The 20,626-nt window shown below is 36.8% G+C and overlaps 1 protein-coding gene across 1 annotated transcript; it reads right to left on the bottom strand.

Annotated features, from left to right (window-relative positions):
• Positions 1–1,310: 1,310 nt before the first annotated feature.
• LOC306869252 (transmembrane protein 248-like) lies at positions 1,311–20,594 on the bottom strand. The gene is made up of 7 exons (XM_079415937.1): positions 20,319–20,594; positions 17,924–18,082; positions 15,758–16,043; positions 12,569–12,719; positions 4,933–5,116; positions 3,713–3,856; positions 1,311–3,618 (listed from the first exon to the last, which is right to left on the bottom strand). The coding sequence occupies exons 1-7, from the start codon at positions 20,319–20,321 to the stop codon at positions 3,598–3,600; spliced, it is 948 nt and encodes a 315-aa protein (XP_079272063.1). The 5' UTR covers positions 20,322–20,594; the 3' UTR covers positions 1,311–3,597.
• Between the last annotated feature and the right edge of the window lie 32 nt (positions 20,595–20,626).

Below are 20,626 nucleotides of genomic sequence, written 5' to 3'. Positions count from 1 at the left end.
TTTTTCTCCAGGGTTCTAATAATATTTCACATCAATGCAGCTTTGGTGAGCATACAAGCATTATATACTCCTTACATTAATAATCAAAACATTAAATAATCTCACACAAGTGTTTTTTAAGCTGTGGTTTTGAATGTTTATTAAAATATGTGTGATTGTTGTGAATTTTATTATCCAAACAACCTTTCAATTTCAACATATTTAAGCTATTGTAAAAATAAGTGAACACAAAACCACACTGGAACACATTCTGATAAAAGTCGATTATATAATGAAAGCAGACTTTAAATGGAAAGTAAAAATTTTAAGAATTTCTATTGTAGAGTTTTGGTTTTAATGCTTAAAACATTAAAAAACATATTTGTTGACCAAAAGAACTGACTGATATTTTCAGTGTATGACTCCATTACATATTTCTTGATTGTTTTGTGTTATCGTTTTATTGTTTAAATAAAAAAATCTGTTTCAACATGCATGAACTTTTTTTCCCTGGGCAATATCAATAGCTATTTTCAGTCAAAACTTTTAAATTATGTCTCTACAGAAACTTTGGAAAAAAAAAAAAAAAAAAAGTGACAAATGCACAAATTGTGTGCTTTTTGTGACAAATTGTTCCAACAATAAATCGCTTGATTAATGACTGCTTTAAAAACTCTTTAAACTGCTTTAAATGTGTATATTGTTGCTTATTCATCTAATAAAGTAGAAAGTACATGCTGAAATGTCAGGCTCTAGTTCCTCAGGTAAACCGGCTGCGGCAGCAATCAAATCCGTTATTGACAGAAAATGCAATTAGTTACGCCCAGATGGCCTTCAACAGAATAGAGTGCATCTGTCATGCCCTCCACACAAAACCAACCACTTCAATTTCTGACATGTTCAATAGCAAACCCAGAATATCTTGCTTTCCATTTTCCACTAATGGATGTTACATAGTTTTATTATTAAACTTGATCTGTGAGATTAGAGTCAAATAACAATTTTAGATTAGTGTTATCATGAAGCAAGAAAAAACTCGAACCACTCTCTTAAAAATAAAGGTGCTTAAAAGGTTCTTCACAGCGATGCCATAGAAGAACCATTTTTGGTTCCAAAAACCATTCAGTCAAAGGTTCTTTAAAAAAACATCTCTTTCTTACCTTTTTATAATCTGAAGAACCTTCTTTCACGACAAAGAACCTTTTGTGAAACCGAAAGATTCTTCAGATGATAAAGGTTCTTTATGGAACCATTTAGACAAAAAGATTCTTCTATGGCATCGTGTAGCACCTTTAAGAGTGCATGAAATTGTTCTTAAGACAAAACACACAGTCAGTTTTCTCAGATTTTATTCAGCAAAGCATGTGCCTACGATATCTTACAAACAGAACAAAAACAGAGGGATTGTTCTCATACAAACAGGTCAGCAGGTAGAACATTTACAATCATGCATCATGACGAGTCAAAGGGCTCGCGACATCTCTCGCCAACACGAGGAAACCGGCGAGAGTTTGCACCGCAAGTTCAGACAAGGAAAGGACCTTCTACCACTTACAAATACACTTCACTCAAATGCTACGAGCCCAACGGAAGGATGAGGGAGAAGATCAATATGATCTGAGCATCAGGCAGCATCCATGGAATTTGTTGTCATTTTCCATTGTCCTCCAGCAGCACTGAAAGGCCAACTTTAATGAGCGCAGAAATTATGCATTATGAAGCAGAATGCACTCACTATCAGAAAGGCTCCTACAGCCATCAGAATGGTTTGAACTCATCACACGATCCCAAAAAGAAACCAGACGTGAGCAAAAAGCCCCAAATGCATCAGTCAAACGTACATATAAACGCCCCAAATGCAAGATATTGCTATTCAAAGAGGTTTCAATGCATCATTTAGCATTTTTTTTTCAAACTTGAAAATCTATCAAACTAGTTATTGTAGGATGGATTTGGCGAGTAAAACAAACAAGTGTTTGCACTTATGCATCAGCAGAAAAAGCACAAATGAATTCCACTCTTTCCCAACCGTTACTGTAGTTTTGAGTCCGAATTGGATATGAAATGGGGAGGAAGTCAGTGTGAGCAGTACATACTCAAAATGAATACAGCAGGTTGAACCGAAGGAGGAAACGGGTCAAAGACAGGGTGGCAAGCATGGGTGAGACAGTGCAAAGGCACGTTAGTGGTTAGATGCTTGTTTATTATGGGCTTTAATATAGGGCGAAAGAAGGTGTGTGCTGATGAACCGTGACTGATGCAGCTTAAGAGGGCCGTAACTAAGCAAGGCATGATGGGAAAATGGGTTGGTCGATAAAGAGCAGTGAAACTTTGTAGGTGGAGAGGACAAAGATGCTTAAAAGTTTGAACTAGACAGAATAGATTAGGAAAGCATTCTCTCATAATACATCTCATGCAATATGATGCATGATATGCATTTCATTGGGTGGAAATGAAAACCTAATGACAATAAAAATAACTAAAGGTTTGGAAGGCAAAAAGATATTGCACTAAGATTAAAACGAAACAGAAGCATTGCTTAAGTATCAAACGAGGCATGAAACGAAACAAAAAGGCAAGAAACACAATGGATGACGGTTTTGTAAAAAACAAAACTGGAAAGTAATGCGATTACAAAAAATATCTACAATAATGATTTACATTTTTTTAAAACTACAATGTTAAATGTACAAGAGATCGATGCTGCATCACTGCTGTTAATTTGCTGATTTTACAAATACATTCATTTGAAGTGTCCAGAAATAGAGACATGAAGCTCAAAGCCATTAATCATTGCATTAATTTAGATTTCAACAAACAAATCCATCGATCCAAGAACAGGCATTTTATCTCGACTCACTAACATGGTGACATTCTGAGTAAGATGTTTTGTGTTTTTATTTGCTTTTAAAAGGAATTTATTCAAGCATGTCAACTTCCACTTGGGCATCTCATTAAGACACGTTCACAATAAAGCCAGCGTGGGTTCGATGATAAAAGAAGCGTGTCATACAGAAGCCTGCTGTCAGCTCTAGTGGAACTTGTCCAAAGATCATGACCAGCAGGTTGATCACGGTACATGGCAGAGATCCACACATCTGTCCATCCTCAAAGAGGAATCAAATAAATGCCACTGCAGAATCTGCAATGGACACATATGAAAGGGTCAGTTAAGACAAAGACACAAGAGGAATGACAAGGCAAAGGTCACTTCCAGAGAAATTAAATGTCATAGGAAGTGATCTGATCAAGAACACAAAGAGCGAGTGTGAAAAGGGATCAGATTTAGTGGAGGTGATATTCCCCATCGGAACATTTCTAGCCAAACACCGTCCTCTGTTGATACTGGATATACTGAACATTTACAGAATGGCACAGGGTGCAGGGGGAAGCTCAGGCAGACTGCTTCTGTACTGAATTTAAGAGTCCTATCATTATTTACACAGTAGATACAGGCACTTAAAAGTCTTTGGTTGGAGTGACCCAACATTGCAGAGTAATGCATTCACAGAGCTTCTTTTTTTTTTTTTTTTGCACCCTTCTCTTGGGTTCAGTAGGCAACATGTAGTTTTCACACTTCCCTTTCCGATATGCTTCGGTTCAGATGTTCACCTCCATTTATCCCGCAGACAAGGCCACCTGTGAGATAAACAGGCACTTTTAGCATTCAACTAGTACACGTTTGTTGGGAGCTGGATGACGACATTAATAAATCTCATATACCAAGTCGTACCTTTTCTGGACAGAAATCTGAGTTGTTCTGTCGAACTTTGCCAGGCCTGCCCTTGATGACTGCATAGCAGAACATTGTGATAACCATCACAAACAGGAAGTAGCTGGTGTGCATGAGGTGCAGGTTAATGAGAGAGCGATCGTCCTATCAGGAAAGAGAGCGCACTCTTGAATTATAATGAGGATATAACAACCTGCAAAACACAACTTGCCTCTGTGTTAAAATGTACAAAAAAGAAATAACAATAAAGTTCATATTCTGTATAATACTTCAAAGTGATAAAAAGGGAATATTTGTGACCAGTACCCATATGGTCACAGATTACTTTTTTTTTTTTACATGGTATCAGTCTGATTAGGGTGATACAGCAAAATAATGGCACTTCTTAATACTAGTATATTATAATGTGAATACTGTATTATGTATTACTGTACTGAATAATGCATAGTACACATTTGCCCAACCCTTTGCTAGGTGTTGTGGGTGGTTCTCAGAAAATCACAACATGGTTCCTGAGGCCCTGTTTACTGGTATTAATGAGCTTTCATTGATCTAATCACAAGTGGACAAGATTAACTCTTTCTCCAGCACTGATGGGATTTTTCATCATTTATGAGACAGTGCTTCCCTTTGACAGAAATGTCTGGCTTTCAGTGTTTTCACTGTTATACAGTGGGAGGTGCTATTACACATTTTCTGAAAGAGTACTGGATCAAAAATGTAATGATAATTGTCTGGATCAAAACTCAGTGAAAAAGCAGCACAAACAAACACGTATACAAACAGATGCATATGTAAAATAACATGATCGTCAAACATTAAACCTTACTGAATTAAATGTAAACCCAGAAAGTGTAAACCAAGACTGTGCAAACTTTGGGGGTTATTGATGGAAGTGATCTACTCCATCTATGTTTTGATCTTATTTCTGAATCCGGTTTGGACATAGTCTTTGACAAAAACATTTCTCAGTTTTGTGTTCAAAATGTTTTTTAAACATTTAAACATTTAAGAGGCATGTTTTAAACCAGGTGCAAACAATAATGCATCTCGGCAGACCACTTGTGATCTGGAAAACGTATCCTAATACCAGGTATAAACAGGGTCTATGCATTTGTGTGTTATGTCGTTGCTAGGGTGTTTTGCCTGCTGTTAGTACTGTACTTTCACAAGGTATTTAAAAAAAAAAAAAAAAAACACAGAGATGAGTCAGCACTCACATCTGGAACGATGACAGTGAGCTTGGGATTCAGTGTGTGATACACCTTCCCAATGGCACCTTTGTAACACCAGAACGGGTTGTACTCCTGTGTGTACTTGGTGTCTGAATCTCGTGCTGTAGTGAAAATCTTGTACCAGGATGTGGCATTGCTGTAGGTCTCTGGGACACAGTGAGGTGGCTGCCTGCAGAAGATTTTCAAAACAAGGTATGAATTACTCGTTCTAGATGAAGGAAACTCCCTTAAAGATCTCTGATATGTGACACAAATTTGCACTATGCTCCAATTCTTCCATGTGCCCACTGTGTATGTTCTTTTTGTTTTGCCTCAGCCTTGTCTGGGTCAGTTAAAGGGATAGTTTGCCCAAAATTTACTCACCCTTAGGAAATTCAACATGTAGGTGATATATTTTTTTTTTCAATAGAACAGAAAACGCTATTTTTAGCTGAATCAAGGTCCTTGGTTTTTCATAAAATGCAAGTCAGTAGCTACCAGCACTTGAGAATCATATCAGGCAAGACTAAATTAATACATGTGGCTGCTGATGATATATTGTGGTCTTACGAAGCGAAACGATCGGTCTGTGCAAGGAACTAAACATTATTTACAACATTAATTCACAGCCTCAGGCAAACAGTCAAGTCCAGAGAATCTTTTCCACTAACTGGTTCTTTCAGACGGTTCGTTTCAATGGACTGGTTCAAATAACGGATTCATCAGTTTCTTTATGTAACCATGCAATGATGTTACACATATACATATACATATATACATATATATATATACATACACACACACACACACACACACACACACAAGGGCTGTCAATCGATTAAAATATTTAAATCGCGATTAATCGCATGATTGCCATGAGCTAACTTGTGATTAATCGCAACTTAATTACACATTTTTATATGTTCTAAATGTACCTTAAATTAATACTTTTCAAGTTTTTAATACTCTAATCAACATGGGCAATAGAGCATGAAGACTAGACATGTTTCAAAGGTCATAGATATGTCTATTAGATACATGAAAAAAAGAAATACCAGGTTCCTATTACTTCTATTTCTTTGTACTGAGCAATTTACTTATACAAACCTGTTTACATTTTTGCACGACAGGGCAGCTCACTTCTTCTGAATATGCAAAATGTACATTTATTATTTATTATTACATTTATTTGTCTTTCTGTGCCCACATACTGTATTTTGATGCAGCTAAATCCTCAATAAAACTGTTCTCATTGATATATTGTAATGTTTCTGTTGTCAGACAACATAATATCTGTGTTTAACTGAAAGCGCTGCTCCTCTCCGCTGCTCTCTGAACAATGCAAACGCACAGACAGAGAGAGAGAGAGAGAGAGAGAGAGAGGTGTGCGCGTGCTGGGAAAGCAAGACCTCACACGGCAGTACTGGCAAGTCTCAGAAACTAAATAAGGTTTGGGCACTTTTTTGAAGGGAAAAAAAAAGTCGCTAAAGGGGTCTACAATGTTGCTAAGTTGGCAACACTGTGAATCTCCATTTCTCCAACTACCGGCTAGGCCACGGGTCAAACAGGAAATGCAGGCTGCATTAATCACGCGTTAATAAAATTAGTGGCATTAAAATAAATCTGTGTTAACGCGTTAACTTTGACAGCCCTAATATATACGCAATATACAGTGCTATGCATAAGTTTAGGCACCCATGCTAAAGTTGACTAAAAAGAGGAATAAAAAAAATAATCTTTTGGAAATTGAACTTAATGCCTTAATTAAAAAAATTGGGAAAAATCCAACCTTTACGGACACCAATTTTCTTTGTGAATGAATAATGTATCGTAAAAAAATAAATGTTCTTCCTTAAAATACAGGGTGCATAAGTTTGGGCACCCCTATGTTAAATTCCCATAGAGGCAGGCAGATTTTTATTTTTAAAGGCCAGTTACTTCATGGACCCAGGATACTATGCATCCTGATAAAGTTGCCTTGGCTTTTGGAATTAAAATAGCCCCACATCATCACATAGCCTTCACCATACCTAGAGATTGGCATGGAGTACTTTCCATAAGATCACCTCTCAATGCAAATCAAACCAGCTATTAGGCTAACTGAAATAAAACCATGCCAATCTCTAGGTATGGTGAATCTCCTCTTCATTTAAATGCTCAGTTCACGCATGCTCTTATCATCAACCCAGTTCTTCAGTTCGAGTTAACTGATTCATCCAGTTCACTTAAAACAACAGGCTCAAAAGAATGTTTCTTTTGCGAACCGGACATCACTCTGGACCGTTTAATGTTGTAAATAATGTTCGGTTTCTTGCACAGGTCGATCATTTTGCTTCTTCAGACATTAAAATATCATCAGGAGCCACAGGTATTAATTTTGTCTTGCCATTATATGCTTTTTTTGACTCAATTGCCAGAAGCCAGTCAGTGAACTAAGTTATGCACTATAGCGAGCGAGAGAGAGAGAGAGAGAGCGAGAGCGAGAGCGAGAGCGAGAGCGAGAGCGAGAGCGAGAGCGAGAGCGAGAGCGAGAGCGAGAGCGAGAGAGAGAGAGAGAGAGAGAGAGATCCCACTGTGATGCGTTTTCATAACAGCACGCTGAAACATGGAAAGGAAAACAGGGGAGAAAAGCAAAGGGATTGGAATTGTATTTTCAATTGCGTTTTCCACATGTGGGCACATAAATTGTGACAATTCAAATGCAATTGCAAATCTTGCATTATCGTTTGTATTTTCGCTTTCGCGAACATACAGTGTCTGCCACATTTCAAATGAAAAAGCAAAGTCCATTTCCAAATGTATTTCCCATGTCTTACGAGCTATGAGCCTGTCATATTTAAATAGCAATATTAATTACCACATTTGCCTTTTCACTTTCCCTGCGTCTTGCATGTAACCTGCCAAAACTCAAATGGAATCGCAGTTCCTTTTGCATTTGAATTTCCTATGTCTTCACGGAAAGCTGTCAATCAATGTGAGTGGGCGGGACTATACTATGGGGCGTGTTTGTATTGGGAGGTGACGTCACTCACAGACGACCGTGCCGAATAATTTGATCAATGCAGGTAATCAGTAAAGGCTCCGTTAAAGGCAGCTGCCAATCAGTTCGTGCCTGTGTGAACGAACAGAAAACCTTCCTGGAACAATACATAATGTTTTTATAATAATAATAATAATTATTATAATAATCTTTTTTACTCCAAATGCAGCAGTTATACCCTGCTAACAGTGGGAGCATTATTACCCAAACGCTTTTCACCTGTCTCAACATCACTCACTGTTTCTCTCATTCCGATTGATGCAAATGAGTAAACAGACAATTCTACACTTCTAGTGCAATTCTACACTTATTACAGTACATTTTATTCCTGTCTTTTAATCTGTAAAACAGTGATGAAAAAACAGTGCCAATCTATATTTATCTACCCATTTTCCACCTTATTTATTTTGTATTATTTCATATTTTAACAGTTTTAATCCGTTATGGAGCAGACGTCCCATGGGCAGTGGTACCAAAGCGTCTCGCAAGTCTCAAGATCTCTCACTGTGTACAGCCACCGGACACCGCGATTGATGCACATGATTTTTAATATTACTTCACCTTGGCTGTGGCATGTTCTGTGACAGCTGTGCCTATCGTTGGTGTAAAGTGAAGTCTCATCAAGGGCAGGCAGAGTAGGAGTAGCAGCATTTTCTGGTTTGTCAAGTGCATCAATTGGAGTGTAAACAGACAGAGATCTTGAGGCAGGTGCTCTATTATAAGATAGGAATAAGATATAGGTGGCAAATAGGTAAATACGTGCAGCCGATTTGCACTGTTTGTTTGCTTATGTGCCTCAATCGGAGTGCAAAGAGTAAAAGATCTTGAAGCAGGTGATGCGCTCTCTATAAGCCTACTACGGAAGATCTAAGCGGCCATGCATTTTTTTTTTCCTTCTTGTTTTCCCATGATCACGACTTTATTTTTGTTGTGATCTCAACATAACAAAAGTTGTTCTCCAAGTTGCACAACTGCACCAACAGGTGGCAGTATAGAACTAATGATGGGGACTTGCATACTGTATCAACTATAGCCTATTGTACAAGTTTGGGACAGAGGACCTTCTTCGTGATCGCTATAATTTATGCAGTTCATTACTGCATAATAAATGTTAAATGCTTGAATAAATATGATCATTTTGCTTGAAATTGTATATGTTGTTACGTTATTACTGCTGCACGACTCGTCACAGTTTCTCACTTACAACGACTATTTGTCATGTGCATCTTTCTTATTTTTATCTTTATTGTTAATATATGTATATTAATAAGAAATGTGATTTGCATATGTGTATCATTTAGTTCAGTGATGTTGTACAGTGTTGTAGCCTAATTGTTAAAAATAAATGTATTTTCTACATTTCTTTGTAATAAACCATAAGTGCACTGTCTGTTTACTCATTTGCATCGATCGGAATGAGAGAAACAGTGAGTGATGTTGAGACAGGTGAAAAGCATTTGAGTAATAGTGAATATTGACCTATTGTGCGTACCGTTGTTGCTCCCACTGTTAGCAGGGTATAACCGCTACATTTGGGGTAAAAAAAAAGATTATTATAATTATTATTATAAAAAATTGTATTGTTCCAGGAAGGTTTTCTGTTCGTTCACACAGGCACGAACTGATTGGCAGCTGCCTTTAACGGAGCCTTTACTGATTACCTGCATTGATCAAATCATTCGGCACGGTCGTCTGTGAGTGACGTCACCTCCCAATACAAACACGCCCCATAGTATAGTCCCGCCCACTCACATTGATTGACAGCTTTCCGTGAAGACATAGGAAATTCAAATGCAAAAGGAACTGCGATTCCATTTGAGTTTTGGCAGGTTACATGCACGACGCAGGGAAAGTGAAAAGGCAAATGTGGTAATTAATATTGCTATTTAAATATGACAGGCTCATAGCTCGTAAGACATGGGAAATACATTTGCAAATGCACTTTGCTATTTCATTTGAAATGTGGCAGTCACTGTGCGTTCGCGAAAGCAAAAATAAGAAGATAATGCAAGATTTGCAATACAATACAATTTGCAATTCCTTTTGAAAAAAGTCCTGAATATTCTTCCATAGATTCCTGAAACCGACTGCACGTTTTCAAAGCCATAAAAATTACAAAAACAATTTTAATTGAAGTATGCCTATTGTTGAACAAATATTACGGAGAAAAAACAACACCATTTGACTAAGTCTATGGATTACAGTTGATGTTCAGTTTCTTGCACAGGTCAATCATTTTGCTTCATCAGACATCAAAATATCATCAGGAGCCACAGGTATTAATTTTGTCTTGCCAATATATGCTTTTTTGACTCTAAAGTGCCAGAATCTATTGACTTACATTTTATAAATCAACAAAGACCAGGGTGTAAACTAAAAAAAATTCTATACTGTTCTACTAAAGAAAAATCTACATTTCGGATGGCCTGAGAATGAGTAAATTAACAGCAAATTTTCATTTTTGGGTGACGAATCCCTTTAAACATTCATTTCTGAGGTCTTCGTTACTCAGCACACAAACAAACAAACACACTTACAGAGAAAATACAGAGATGAAAACCTACAATATTTTGATATAGAGGTGTGTGATATGACGATTTTTGATCGTGGATGATAAAAATGTCTCCACGATCTGCTTTTGAAGAAATATCGCAGTATCATGCTACAGGGTCATTCTATCAGCTGCAGTTCTGTCGCCTCCGTCTCTATATACTGTACAACACGACATACAGCAGTAGAGTTACTCTGACAGGACACTGCACTTATTCGCGATCGCAAAAGTACATTATTTGCACACAAGCCTTGCTGGTTAAATGTTTAATTTGCGCGCTGGTCTGACGTGCGCTTTTTCTGAGCGCATACACCTGAAGCACGCGCACTAAAAAGCCTGTCTAACTGCGCCTGATTACTCAACTAACTTATTTTTTGCGCTAATACTGTCAAAACACACAAGGTTTACATACAGACTCAGTTGGTTATCTCTAAAATAAAAGTAAATAGCTAAGAGAGAAACAGATGCGTGCCTGTATATTAGATGCGTGCAGCTCTTAAAGGGACAGGACACTAAACATGCTGTAGACTGTCATTAAAGGGATAGTTCACCCTAAAATATAATTTATGTCATTATTTACTCACTCACATGTTGTCCCAAACCTCTATTAATTTCTTGTGCTGAACCCAAAATAAGATATTTTGAAGAATGAGGGTAACCAATCAGTTGCTGGTCTACATTGACTTTGATAGGAAAGAAAAATCCTATGGAAGTCACTGAGGACCAGCAACTGTTTGGTTTTCCACCTTCTTCAAAATAGCATTTATGTTCAGCAGAAGAAACAAACTCATTCAGGTTTAAAACAACTTTGAGTAAATGATGGTATAAAAATAAAACATTATGACAGAATTGACAGACAGATGACTATTTAGTTTTGGGGGGAACTATTCATTTAACGTTAACAAAACAAGAAAACGCAAAGAGAAAAATCACTCCCTATTCTTGACTGAAAAACTTTAATACAGTTGCTTTAGGAATCAGTCTATCTAGTGTTTTATTTTTATATTTGTTCATTCAATTTCATTGAATGCTCTGCTAAATACACCTATTGTACTTGAAAATAAAACACTGTTTGTTTTATTTGTATATTATGTGTATTTGTAATGTGTATCTTTGTTCTTATTTTTTAATAAGAACGAGAAAATGATGACACAGATTTTTATCTTCGCCCACTTTGGCCTCAATATCTGCCATGTCTTTTTTTTGTTTTTTGTTACCTTGAAAGGCTTTGTCTTTCTAGTTTGGCTGTAATGCTCAGACAACTTGTAAAACCAAAATAGTTAAACCAACATGACAAAGAATCGTGATAAAATCGTGATATTTCTAAAAAAAAAAAACATATAAAATCGTGATATGATATTTTTTCCATATCATCCACCCCTAATTTGATATGACAAAATACAAAAAACATAGTAAGGGAAAATAGGGTAAGATTAAGTTGTACCACCCCTTTCCCCCTGTTTCACAGACAAGGCTTAAGCCTAGTCCTAGACTAAAATGTAAGTCTCATCTGTTTGAACTGAAAGAAACTTGCACTGATTGATCTTAAAACATATCAGTGCCTTTGTTTTGTCTCAAGATGCACACCAGTAATGTTTTTTTCTAAGCATGTTTATAAAAATTACTTAAATGTCCTAATTGAACTATGGCCTAATCCTGGTTTAGTCTAAGCCCTGTCTGTGAAACCGGGCCTTTGTCTAACAAACTGTGCATATAAACATACATTTACAAGAGCTCATCATCCCAAACATATTATTGATAACTAAACATGCATATATTCTATACATCAATTTGTACTTTTTTTCTTTTCTTTTTTTATAATCCACATCTACTTATTTGGCTCAGCTTACAGGAAAATTAGCTTTCCTTCTGAAAGTATCCCTACAGAAGACAAGTGGTATGTATCTACTGTTGTGTGTACTGCTGAAAACTACTACACTACATTTGAATATTAAACTTTTTTCTAGTTTTATCTTTGCTGATAAAAACAGACATCCTGATTTATAAGTAAAACTTTACACAAAAACGTAAGGTGACTTGTGGACACTTACACTGTGACTGGGAAGACATTACTGGCTGCTGTGATGGTCATACAGGTGCTGAAGACCATCTGCTCACAACGACCATGCAGAACGCACTCATCTGAGTTCCAGGCTACCGGCAGAGTGAATGTGATGTTCATCTCTTCATGGGCCTCTCTGCCTTTAATGACACAAACACACCCACACAGAGTCAGCATGTTCTGCAAAACAAAGGGAGCTTAGATATGCCTGCAAGTGATATCTAGAAGGTATTCAGCTCCAGCCTCTCTCCCACTGCTATCCCTTTGTGCACAACGGACCATTGTTTTAACTGGACTACATTCAGCCAAAACACCAGGAAAGAGAAAGAGAAAGAAAAAAACAACAACATCACAGTGATGACTTTCCAATCTGATCTGTTTGACTGAAAAAGAAAGCCAACAAGGCTGAATTCTGTAAAACAATTTGGTTTGGAATTGTTCAAAATTCTCATTTGAGAAATAATATAATCGTAATATGTTGTATATTACAATTCAGATATTTGATGTTAGTAAGATCAATAATGACATCACATGACATCTGTTACAAAAGATTATGGAAGATGTCCATTTCAAACAAATGCTGTTCTCTTAAACTGTCTTTTCTTCAAATCCTGGGGGGGGGGGGGGGGGGGGGGGGGATTGGGGGGGTTTGGGTATTGCAGTTTCCACAAAAATATTAAACACAGCTGTTTTCAAGAGTGGCAATAATAAGAAAGGTTTCTTCAGCACCAAATCTGCATTTTAGATTGATTTCTGAGGGTTCATGTGACACTGAATTCTGGAATAAATGACATTTCAAAATATATTTAAACTGCAATAATATTACACAGCATTACAGCTTTACTGTATTTTGATCAAATAAATGCAGCCTTGGTGTGCATAAAATACTTTTTTCCAAATACATTTTTAAAACAATCTTACTGGCCCCAAACTTCTGAATGGTACTTTAAGTGAAAAAAAATACAGGTGCATCTCAAATTAGAATGTCGTGGAAAAGTTAATTTAATTCAGTAATTCAACTCAAATTGTGAAACTCGTGTATTAAATAAATTCAGTGCACACAGACTGAAGTAGTTTAAGTCTTTGGTTCTTTTAATTGTGATGATTAAGGCTCACATTTAACAAAAACCCACCAATTCACCAATCTCAACAAATTAGAATACTTCATAAGAAAAAACATTTTTAGTCAATTGTTGGCCTTCTGGAAAGTATGTTCATTTACTGTATATGTACTCAATACTTGGTTGGGCCTCCTTTTGCTTTAATTACTGCCTCAATTCGGTGTGGCATGGAGTTGATCAGTTTGTGCCACTGCTGAGGTGGTATGGAAGCCCAGGTTGCTTTGACAGCGGCCTTCAGGTCATCTGCATTGTTGGGTCTGGTGTCTCTCATCTTCCTCTTGACAGTACCCCATAGATTCTCTATGGGGTTCAGGTCAGGTGAGTTTGCTGGCCAATCAAGCACAGTAACACCATGGTCATTGAACCAGCTTTTGGTAGCTTTGCCAATGTGGGCAGGTGCCAAGTCCTGCTGGAAAATGAAATCAGCATCTCCATAAAGCTTGTCAGCAGAAGGAAGCATGAAGTGCTCTAAAATTTCCTGGTAGATGGCTGCGTTGACTGTGGACTTCAGAAAACACAGTGGACCAACACCAGCAGATGACATGGCAGCCCAAATCATCACTGACTGTGGAAACTTCACACTGGACTTCAAGCAACATGGATTCTGTGCCTCTCCACTCTTCCTCCAGACTCTGGGACCTTGATTTCCAAATGAAATGCAAAATTTACTTTCATCTGAAAAGAGGACTTCGGACCACTGAGCAACAGTCCAGTTCTTTTTCTCCACAGCCCAGGTAAGACGCTTCTGACATTGTCTCTGGTTCAGAAGTGGCTTGGTAGCCCTTTTCCTGAAGACATCTGAGATTGGTGACTCTTGATGCACTGACTCCAGCTTCAGTCCACTCCTTGTGAAGCTCTCCCAAGTGTTTGAATCAGCTTTGCTTGACAGTATTCTCAAGCTTGCAGTCATCCCTGTTGCTTGTGCACCTTTTCCTACCCAAATTCTTCCTTCCAGTCAACTTTGCATTTAATATGCTTTGATACAGCACTCTGTAAACAGCCACCCCTTTCAGTAATGACCCTCTGTGACTTGCCCTCTTTGTGGAGGGTGTCAATGTTCGTCTTCTGTATCATTTCCAAGTCAGCAGTCTTCCTCATTATTGTGGTTTCAAAGAACAAGAGATGCCCGGAATTTATACTGTAGGGGTGGTCATTCATTGAAACTCAAATGTAAATATTCTAATATTTTGAGATACTGATTTTTGACTTTCTTGAGCTGTAAGCTCTAATCATCAAAATTAAAACAAAAAAAAAACTTTTGAAATGTTTTACTTTACATGTAATGAATCTAAAATATATAAAAGTTTCACTTTTTAAAATAAGTTAGAAGAAAACTTTTCCACGACATTCTAATTAATTGAGATGCACCTATACACCAAATATGAGTTTAAATTTTTGCATCCATGAATGCCGTTTCAGCTAATACTGCTCACAACTCAACGAGTAACAATAAAGACATTTGGATTGGTTCTCATGTATTTTTCTTAAGAGGGAGAGGGGAAAATGTAATAATATGATGATCTCAATCACAAGATGCTGTATGCCACAGAGGAGGAGTCATGGCTGTTTTACATATAGACATGAATCTGAAAGTTAAGTAATAATAAATTGTACATAACTGACACGATTTCATGATGCAACAGACATAAGGAAGATTTTCTAACTGATATACATCTTGAAAATGCATTTTCTCTAAAACACACATACAAGTCAGCCAGACCAATTTTATTTTGGCATGATTTCAACTGAAGCAGCTAAATACATGTTATCATTATTATTATCAGGCTTTATCTATGATTTGAGTTTGTTTTAATGGTCTTTCCTCACTGGCGAATATAGCTCTACACATTCAAACACAGGTAATTTCCTATCAAGGAAGTGCAAAATTCTTATTGCTTAGTAAATATGCAAGTTGGGAAACAGTCTATGTGAAAAACAGCTAAAAAAAAAAACGGCTTACAAAATCACTGACCACGTGGAGGTTTGTTCTCAGATGGCACACATCCAAGGTAAACTTCCAACAAACACATACAGGTTAAAAAAGAATAGAGACATACCGGCAAGGCCAACTTGCTGCCCAAGCACACTGGCATAAAGGTGGGTAATATTGCGGGAGTAGCCCCCAAATGGCCTCAGTGGATCCAGGGTCAATGTGATGGGCACAGAGATGTTGATCGGCCCCGGGTCCTCCAGCAGGGGTGGTGACTGGGTGCTGGATCGCGTTTGACTGCTGGTCACGGTGCTCTCTGGAGTGATGGACTCATTCAAGCTGTGCTTGAGGGTCTCGTTTTCTGAGATGCAAAAGTCAAGCTCATTGAATCGGAGAAGGAAGGTGTTCCAATTCTAGAGGGAGAAAAAAAAAAAAAAAGTTCACAAAATGTATCAATTCCAAAGTAAAGTTTATCTCCGGAATATCCTGATCAATAATATCGCCCAGGGGCCGGTTGCACCAGCTGTACGCAAGTTACAACTTAGCCTAGTTTTGACGTAAATGGGCTCTAAGTTACAACTTACGCACTACTAAATATTTGTTCGTTGCACCATTACACTTAGTTGAAGTGTAACTCTACGTATAAACTAAATATTTACGGAAGCATCTGGTCAGGAGTAACGGTTGGAATAAAATAGCAGACTAAGTGAACTGCAGCAATATGCTCTTCTTTTACCCGACAACCTTCAATCCTTTAGGCATATATGATGCTGCTGACATTTACGTACATATTAACAGAGAAAGCAATATGTGAATAAACTTACTTTGTTTTTATTAGCGCATCTTCAACACCCCATCTACAGCGCGCCTCTGTGCGCTTCGGTCCGTGTTGCGCATGTCAGATGAAATAATAAACAAATGTTTTCTTATGTTCTTATGTATTTATTGATCCTTATTTATTTCAATTACAGTTTCTGAATGTTATTTACATACAAAATAGCTTACATAAAGACTGTTATTAATGTATCGTTTTTAATGGATATTTGTTTTTACCGTTAGTATACACGAGGCAAAGGAAGTTAGAATGAAGGATAAATTCAAATTCATAGCATTTAATCAAGTTCTGCTCGCGTATTTGAAGGTTTCTATTGGATGATTTAGGGTAAACGTCATATTATGCGACTACGCATTACTTAACGGAGAGCTTACGAACTATTAGCTACATCCTGCCTTACAAACAACTGGTGCAACCAAATAATCTATAGATTTATTTACAAACTAGCTAGTAGTTACTAAGCCTCTAGTGTGGACTTAACGTTCTAATTTAAGTAAGAACTTACGAATGGCTGGTGCAACCCAACCCAGGTGAACATGATTTTCATACCTGTATGTCTACTACAGTGTCATTATTAATTAAAACTATTAAAAACTGTTTGTCATAATTGAAATAATGCTGAAATAAAGTATAAAGTAATATTAGATTAAAAAATAAAAATAAAAAAAAGAAGCATGCTATTTAAATATAATGGTCTTTCCCCACTAAAATGATACAGCTGTATACATTCAAACGCATGTAGTTTTCCATCAAGAAACTGCAAACTTCTAATAGTAGAAAACATTTATGGTAACTGAATTTAAATAGAGAGAGAGAGAGAGAGAGAGAGAGAGAGAGAGATTTTAAAAAACTATAAAATAAATATATGAAGAGTTCATTTGCCAAAACAGATAACTCCATTTTTAACAATTCTCAAATTCTCAAAAATCGTGTTTTTTTCATTGTGCATTCCAATTAATCTCAATCAAACTGCAGTTGGATTCTTTTGATTAGGTTAAAAAATAACTAAAAAAATACAGCTAACTAACAATAAAATAATAAAAACATGACATCATAAAAAACATGATTTTTGAACATTTTCAAAAACGGAGTTCTGTTTTTGCAAATAAACTCTTCAAATATATAAATAAATAAATTGAACAGAATAGAATAAATAGAAATGTAGCCTTGACTGACTGAAATAAATACAATTAATAAAAAATAAAATGACTAAATCTGAAATAAAACGAAAATAAAGGTATATAAAAATATTAAAACAAAAAAGTATCACAAATTACATAACTAATATTTACAAAGAAAAGTGAAAATATAAAAATAATTAGTTAATTTAAAATATCAATAAATACTATAATAAAATCATACTAAAATATCACCCACCTACTTATTAACCATTACATTCTGAAGTATTTTCAAAGGTTCACAGCTCAAAAATTTGAGCTAAGCAAAGGCCTTTCCTACCTCTGTCATTTCAGGTGATTTGATTTCCTTGATCTTAAAGAAGTATCCTATAGTGAGGAAAGCGATCGCCACAGCACTGACGCCGACCATAAAAATGACCAGCGGTGGACGGTTACTTATGTAGGTCTTTAGATTCTCCAGTGGATTCAACAACAACACCTGCAACAAGAGAAAAAAGAAGTCCTTCAAGCTTAGGGAAACGTTCACCTACATCAACACTGGCATTGAATTCATGAGCACTGAATCACACTCACACGCCAGTAAATTCTGATTAACGTCTGACATCTGAATAAGAACCGGTTTGTGTTCTTAATCTTACCTGTAAGGCACAAAGGTTTGCTAAGCACTAACATATGGCTCCACGTCAACATTTGGGTCTTATTAGTTTACTATTTGTTCTCTCTTCACTTCTATGTATGACAAGAGCTGAACTGTGAAGTTTCACAACTTGCTTTAGAGTCATTAAGACACGTGTGCGCACCTAAACACCGGTCAATGGCAGATATATCAATATTAACAAGGATTACTCATTACAAAATCAAATTTTATTGCAGAATAATTAGAGGACTATAACTCAATTGTGTTGAAAACAACCAGAGATACTGTCAAACACTTCAAGGTAGAAATACAAGCAGAAACGCCACACACATATACTAGAACAAATACTGGATGAATGAGTTGACAAAAAGATTAAAGAGACAATACTATCAGTAAATAACCTGATGTCTTCTGGGTGGCTGAAAAAACAGTTTTACACCAAAGGACAAATTAAACTAAGACAATTAAATCTTGCCACTATCAAGAAACCTATTTTCCTTAACTTGCAGGAGCAACAGCATGGCATGGATTACAAGCTCATGCTGGTTTGTGGATTATGCAACACAACCTCACATTATGGTGAGTAGAGGCATTAATGGCTCTTGAACGTGCATTCTTCATCACATGATCTCATCAATATTTAACTTAATTCAGTGAGTGACGCATAATTGCATGTTCAAGAGCCATTATCTTGCTTGTCGCGATTCTCTGATTGGGGAACAGTTCTCTGTAGAATCATGGATAGGCCTATTTTTTATGAAGAATTCTTATGTTGAACATGATTTTTTTTTTTAAAACAAGTTCAAATAATGTGGGCTGATGGTTTCAACAGAATCAACCTCATAGCTCGCAATATGTCTGTCTTTAAGGATTTACAAGTTATTGTAAAAAAAAAATTTAACTGAATTAATTTTTACTTCTGGAAATTAGCTGCTGCACTATCCACCTTATTTTTTTATGCATTTTGCAACTTGAATGTGGCATCCATGGACAGCTGCTTCCAGTTATTTTCACTTGATATTGCAAAATTCTATTATATCATATTATTTAAATGCATTTTTGTAATCATAAACAAGATGGGGGGTGAGACAAACCAATTCTCATTAATATTTCTTTATGAATTATTTTTAATAAGTTTATTTACTCAGCAATTGTATTGGGTTCTTCTTTATTATGTTGGAATATTGTGTATTTTATGTTTGTGTAGTTATTTACTCATCCCAAATTGTTCCAAATATAAAATATTTTCCCCCATATGAAACGCAAAAGATTTAGCTTTTCATAAAACCACAAATCATGGTGACCATGCCTGTCAGTATTTGAAATCACCATGAAATCAAAATTGATAACTTTTTTTTTATGGAATTTTGAAGTCTTAAATTATTTCTCCACGCATTTTTTTTTTTATTAATCTACCCTCACGAAGTGTGTAAAAAAGTCTGTGTAAACAGACCTTTCACCAAAAAATTCAATTCATAAATCGTATTTCTGATTTATTAGGTCCTAAGTTATATGTTACTTGATCTGTTGAATCCAGAAATGGCCTCAAGAACTGGCAACAGACTAACGTTACCGAGGGAAGTATTTTTACAAACATTTCTTACTCGTAAGTTGTAAAGGAACCGTTAAAAAATAGAAATCATAATCGTTAAATTCCTTAGGATTAGCTTCCCTATTTTGCAGGTACACTCGGTTATGTATCAGATTTGCTCTTCTAGACTGCAGATGACGGCCTGAATCTCTCGACCTCTGCAGCACATATCCAGCTGTCAAATCCACACTGCAAGTCAAACTCCAGTGAGCTACCTAGAAAGTATTTGTGGGGCATCACTGACAGGTCTGTGACACCTATAAATGCGGTAAAGACATGTTTTGACACACAGCCGACATCTAGCTGCTTGTGTTAGCTACGATCTGAACGTCACGTATCATTAACTTACCGTTCCCACAAAAACAGCTCAATCTGGCAACATGCGACGCGAGCATCTATGCGGTTAACTAGTTACGCAATCATTCCCAACCACACAAATACGACCTTTTAAGCGATTACAAAACAAGCTGGAAATCTCAAACTCACCATTTTGCCCCCGCGAGTGCGTGCGTGCGACAGCTGCAGGCGGCTAAAGCTAACACACTCGAGCCTAACGGGCCTGAGCGACAAACACACAGCTGACAGCGGTATAAGAGTGCACAACACTCCTTCCCATTATCTGCACGTGCGCTATATTCTCAAAACACGGTTTTATTTTGCCTTTGCGTCTATAGCGAGCTGCTGGTTGACGGAAACTGACTGTCGATGTCTTCTGTGTTTAGGAACCAGCACTTCTCTACGCACGCACGGATCACGCGAGGCGGGGCTTAGAACAAGTTGAAAGCCTGTCATTG

The sequence above is a fragment of the Barbus barbus genome (assembly GCF_936440315.1).
Source record: "Barbus barbus genome assembly, chromosome: 5".
NCBI lineage: Eukaryota > Metazoa > Chordata > Actinopteri > Cypriniformes > Cyprinidae > Barbus > Barbus barbus.
The sequence above is the reverse complement of the archived record's forward strand: the minus strand, read 5'-3'. Positions and strand labels throughout refer to the sequence as shown.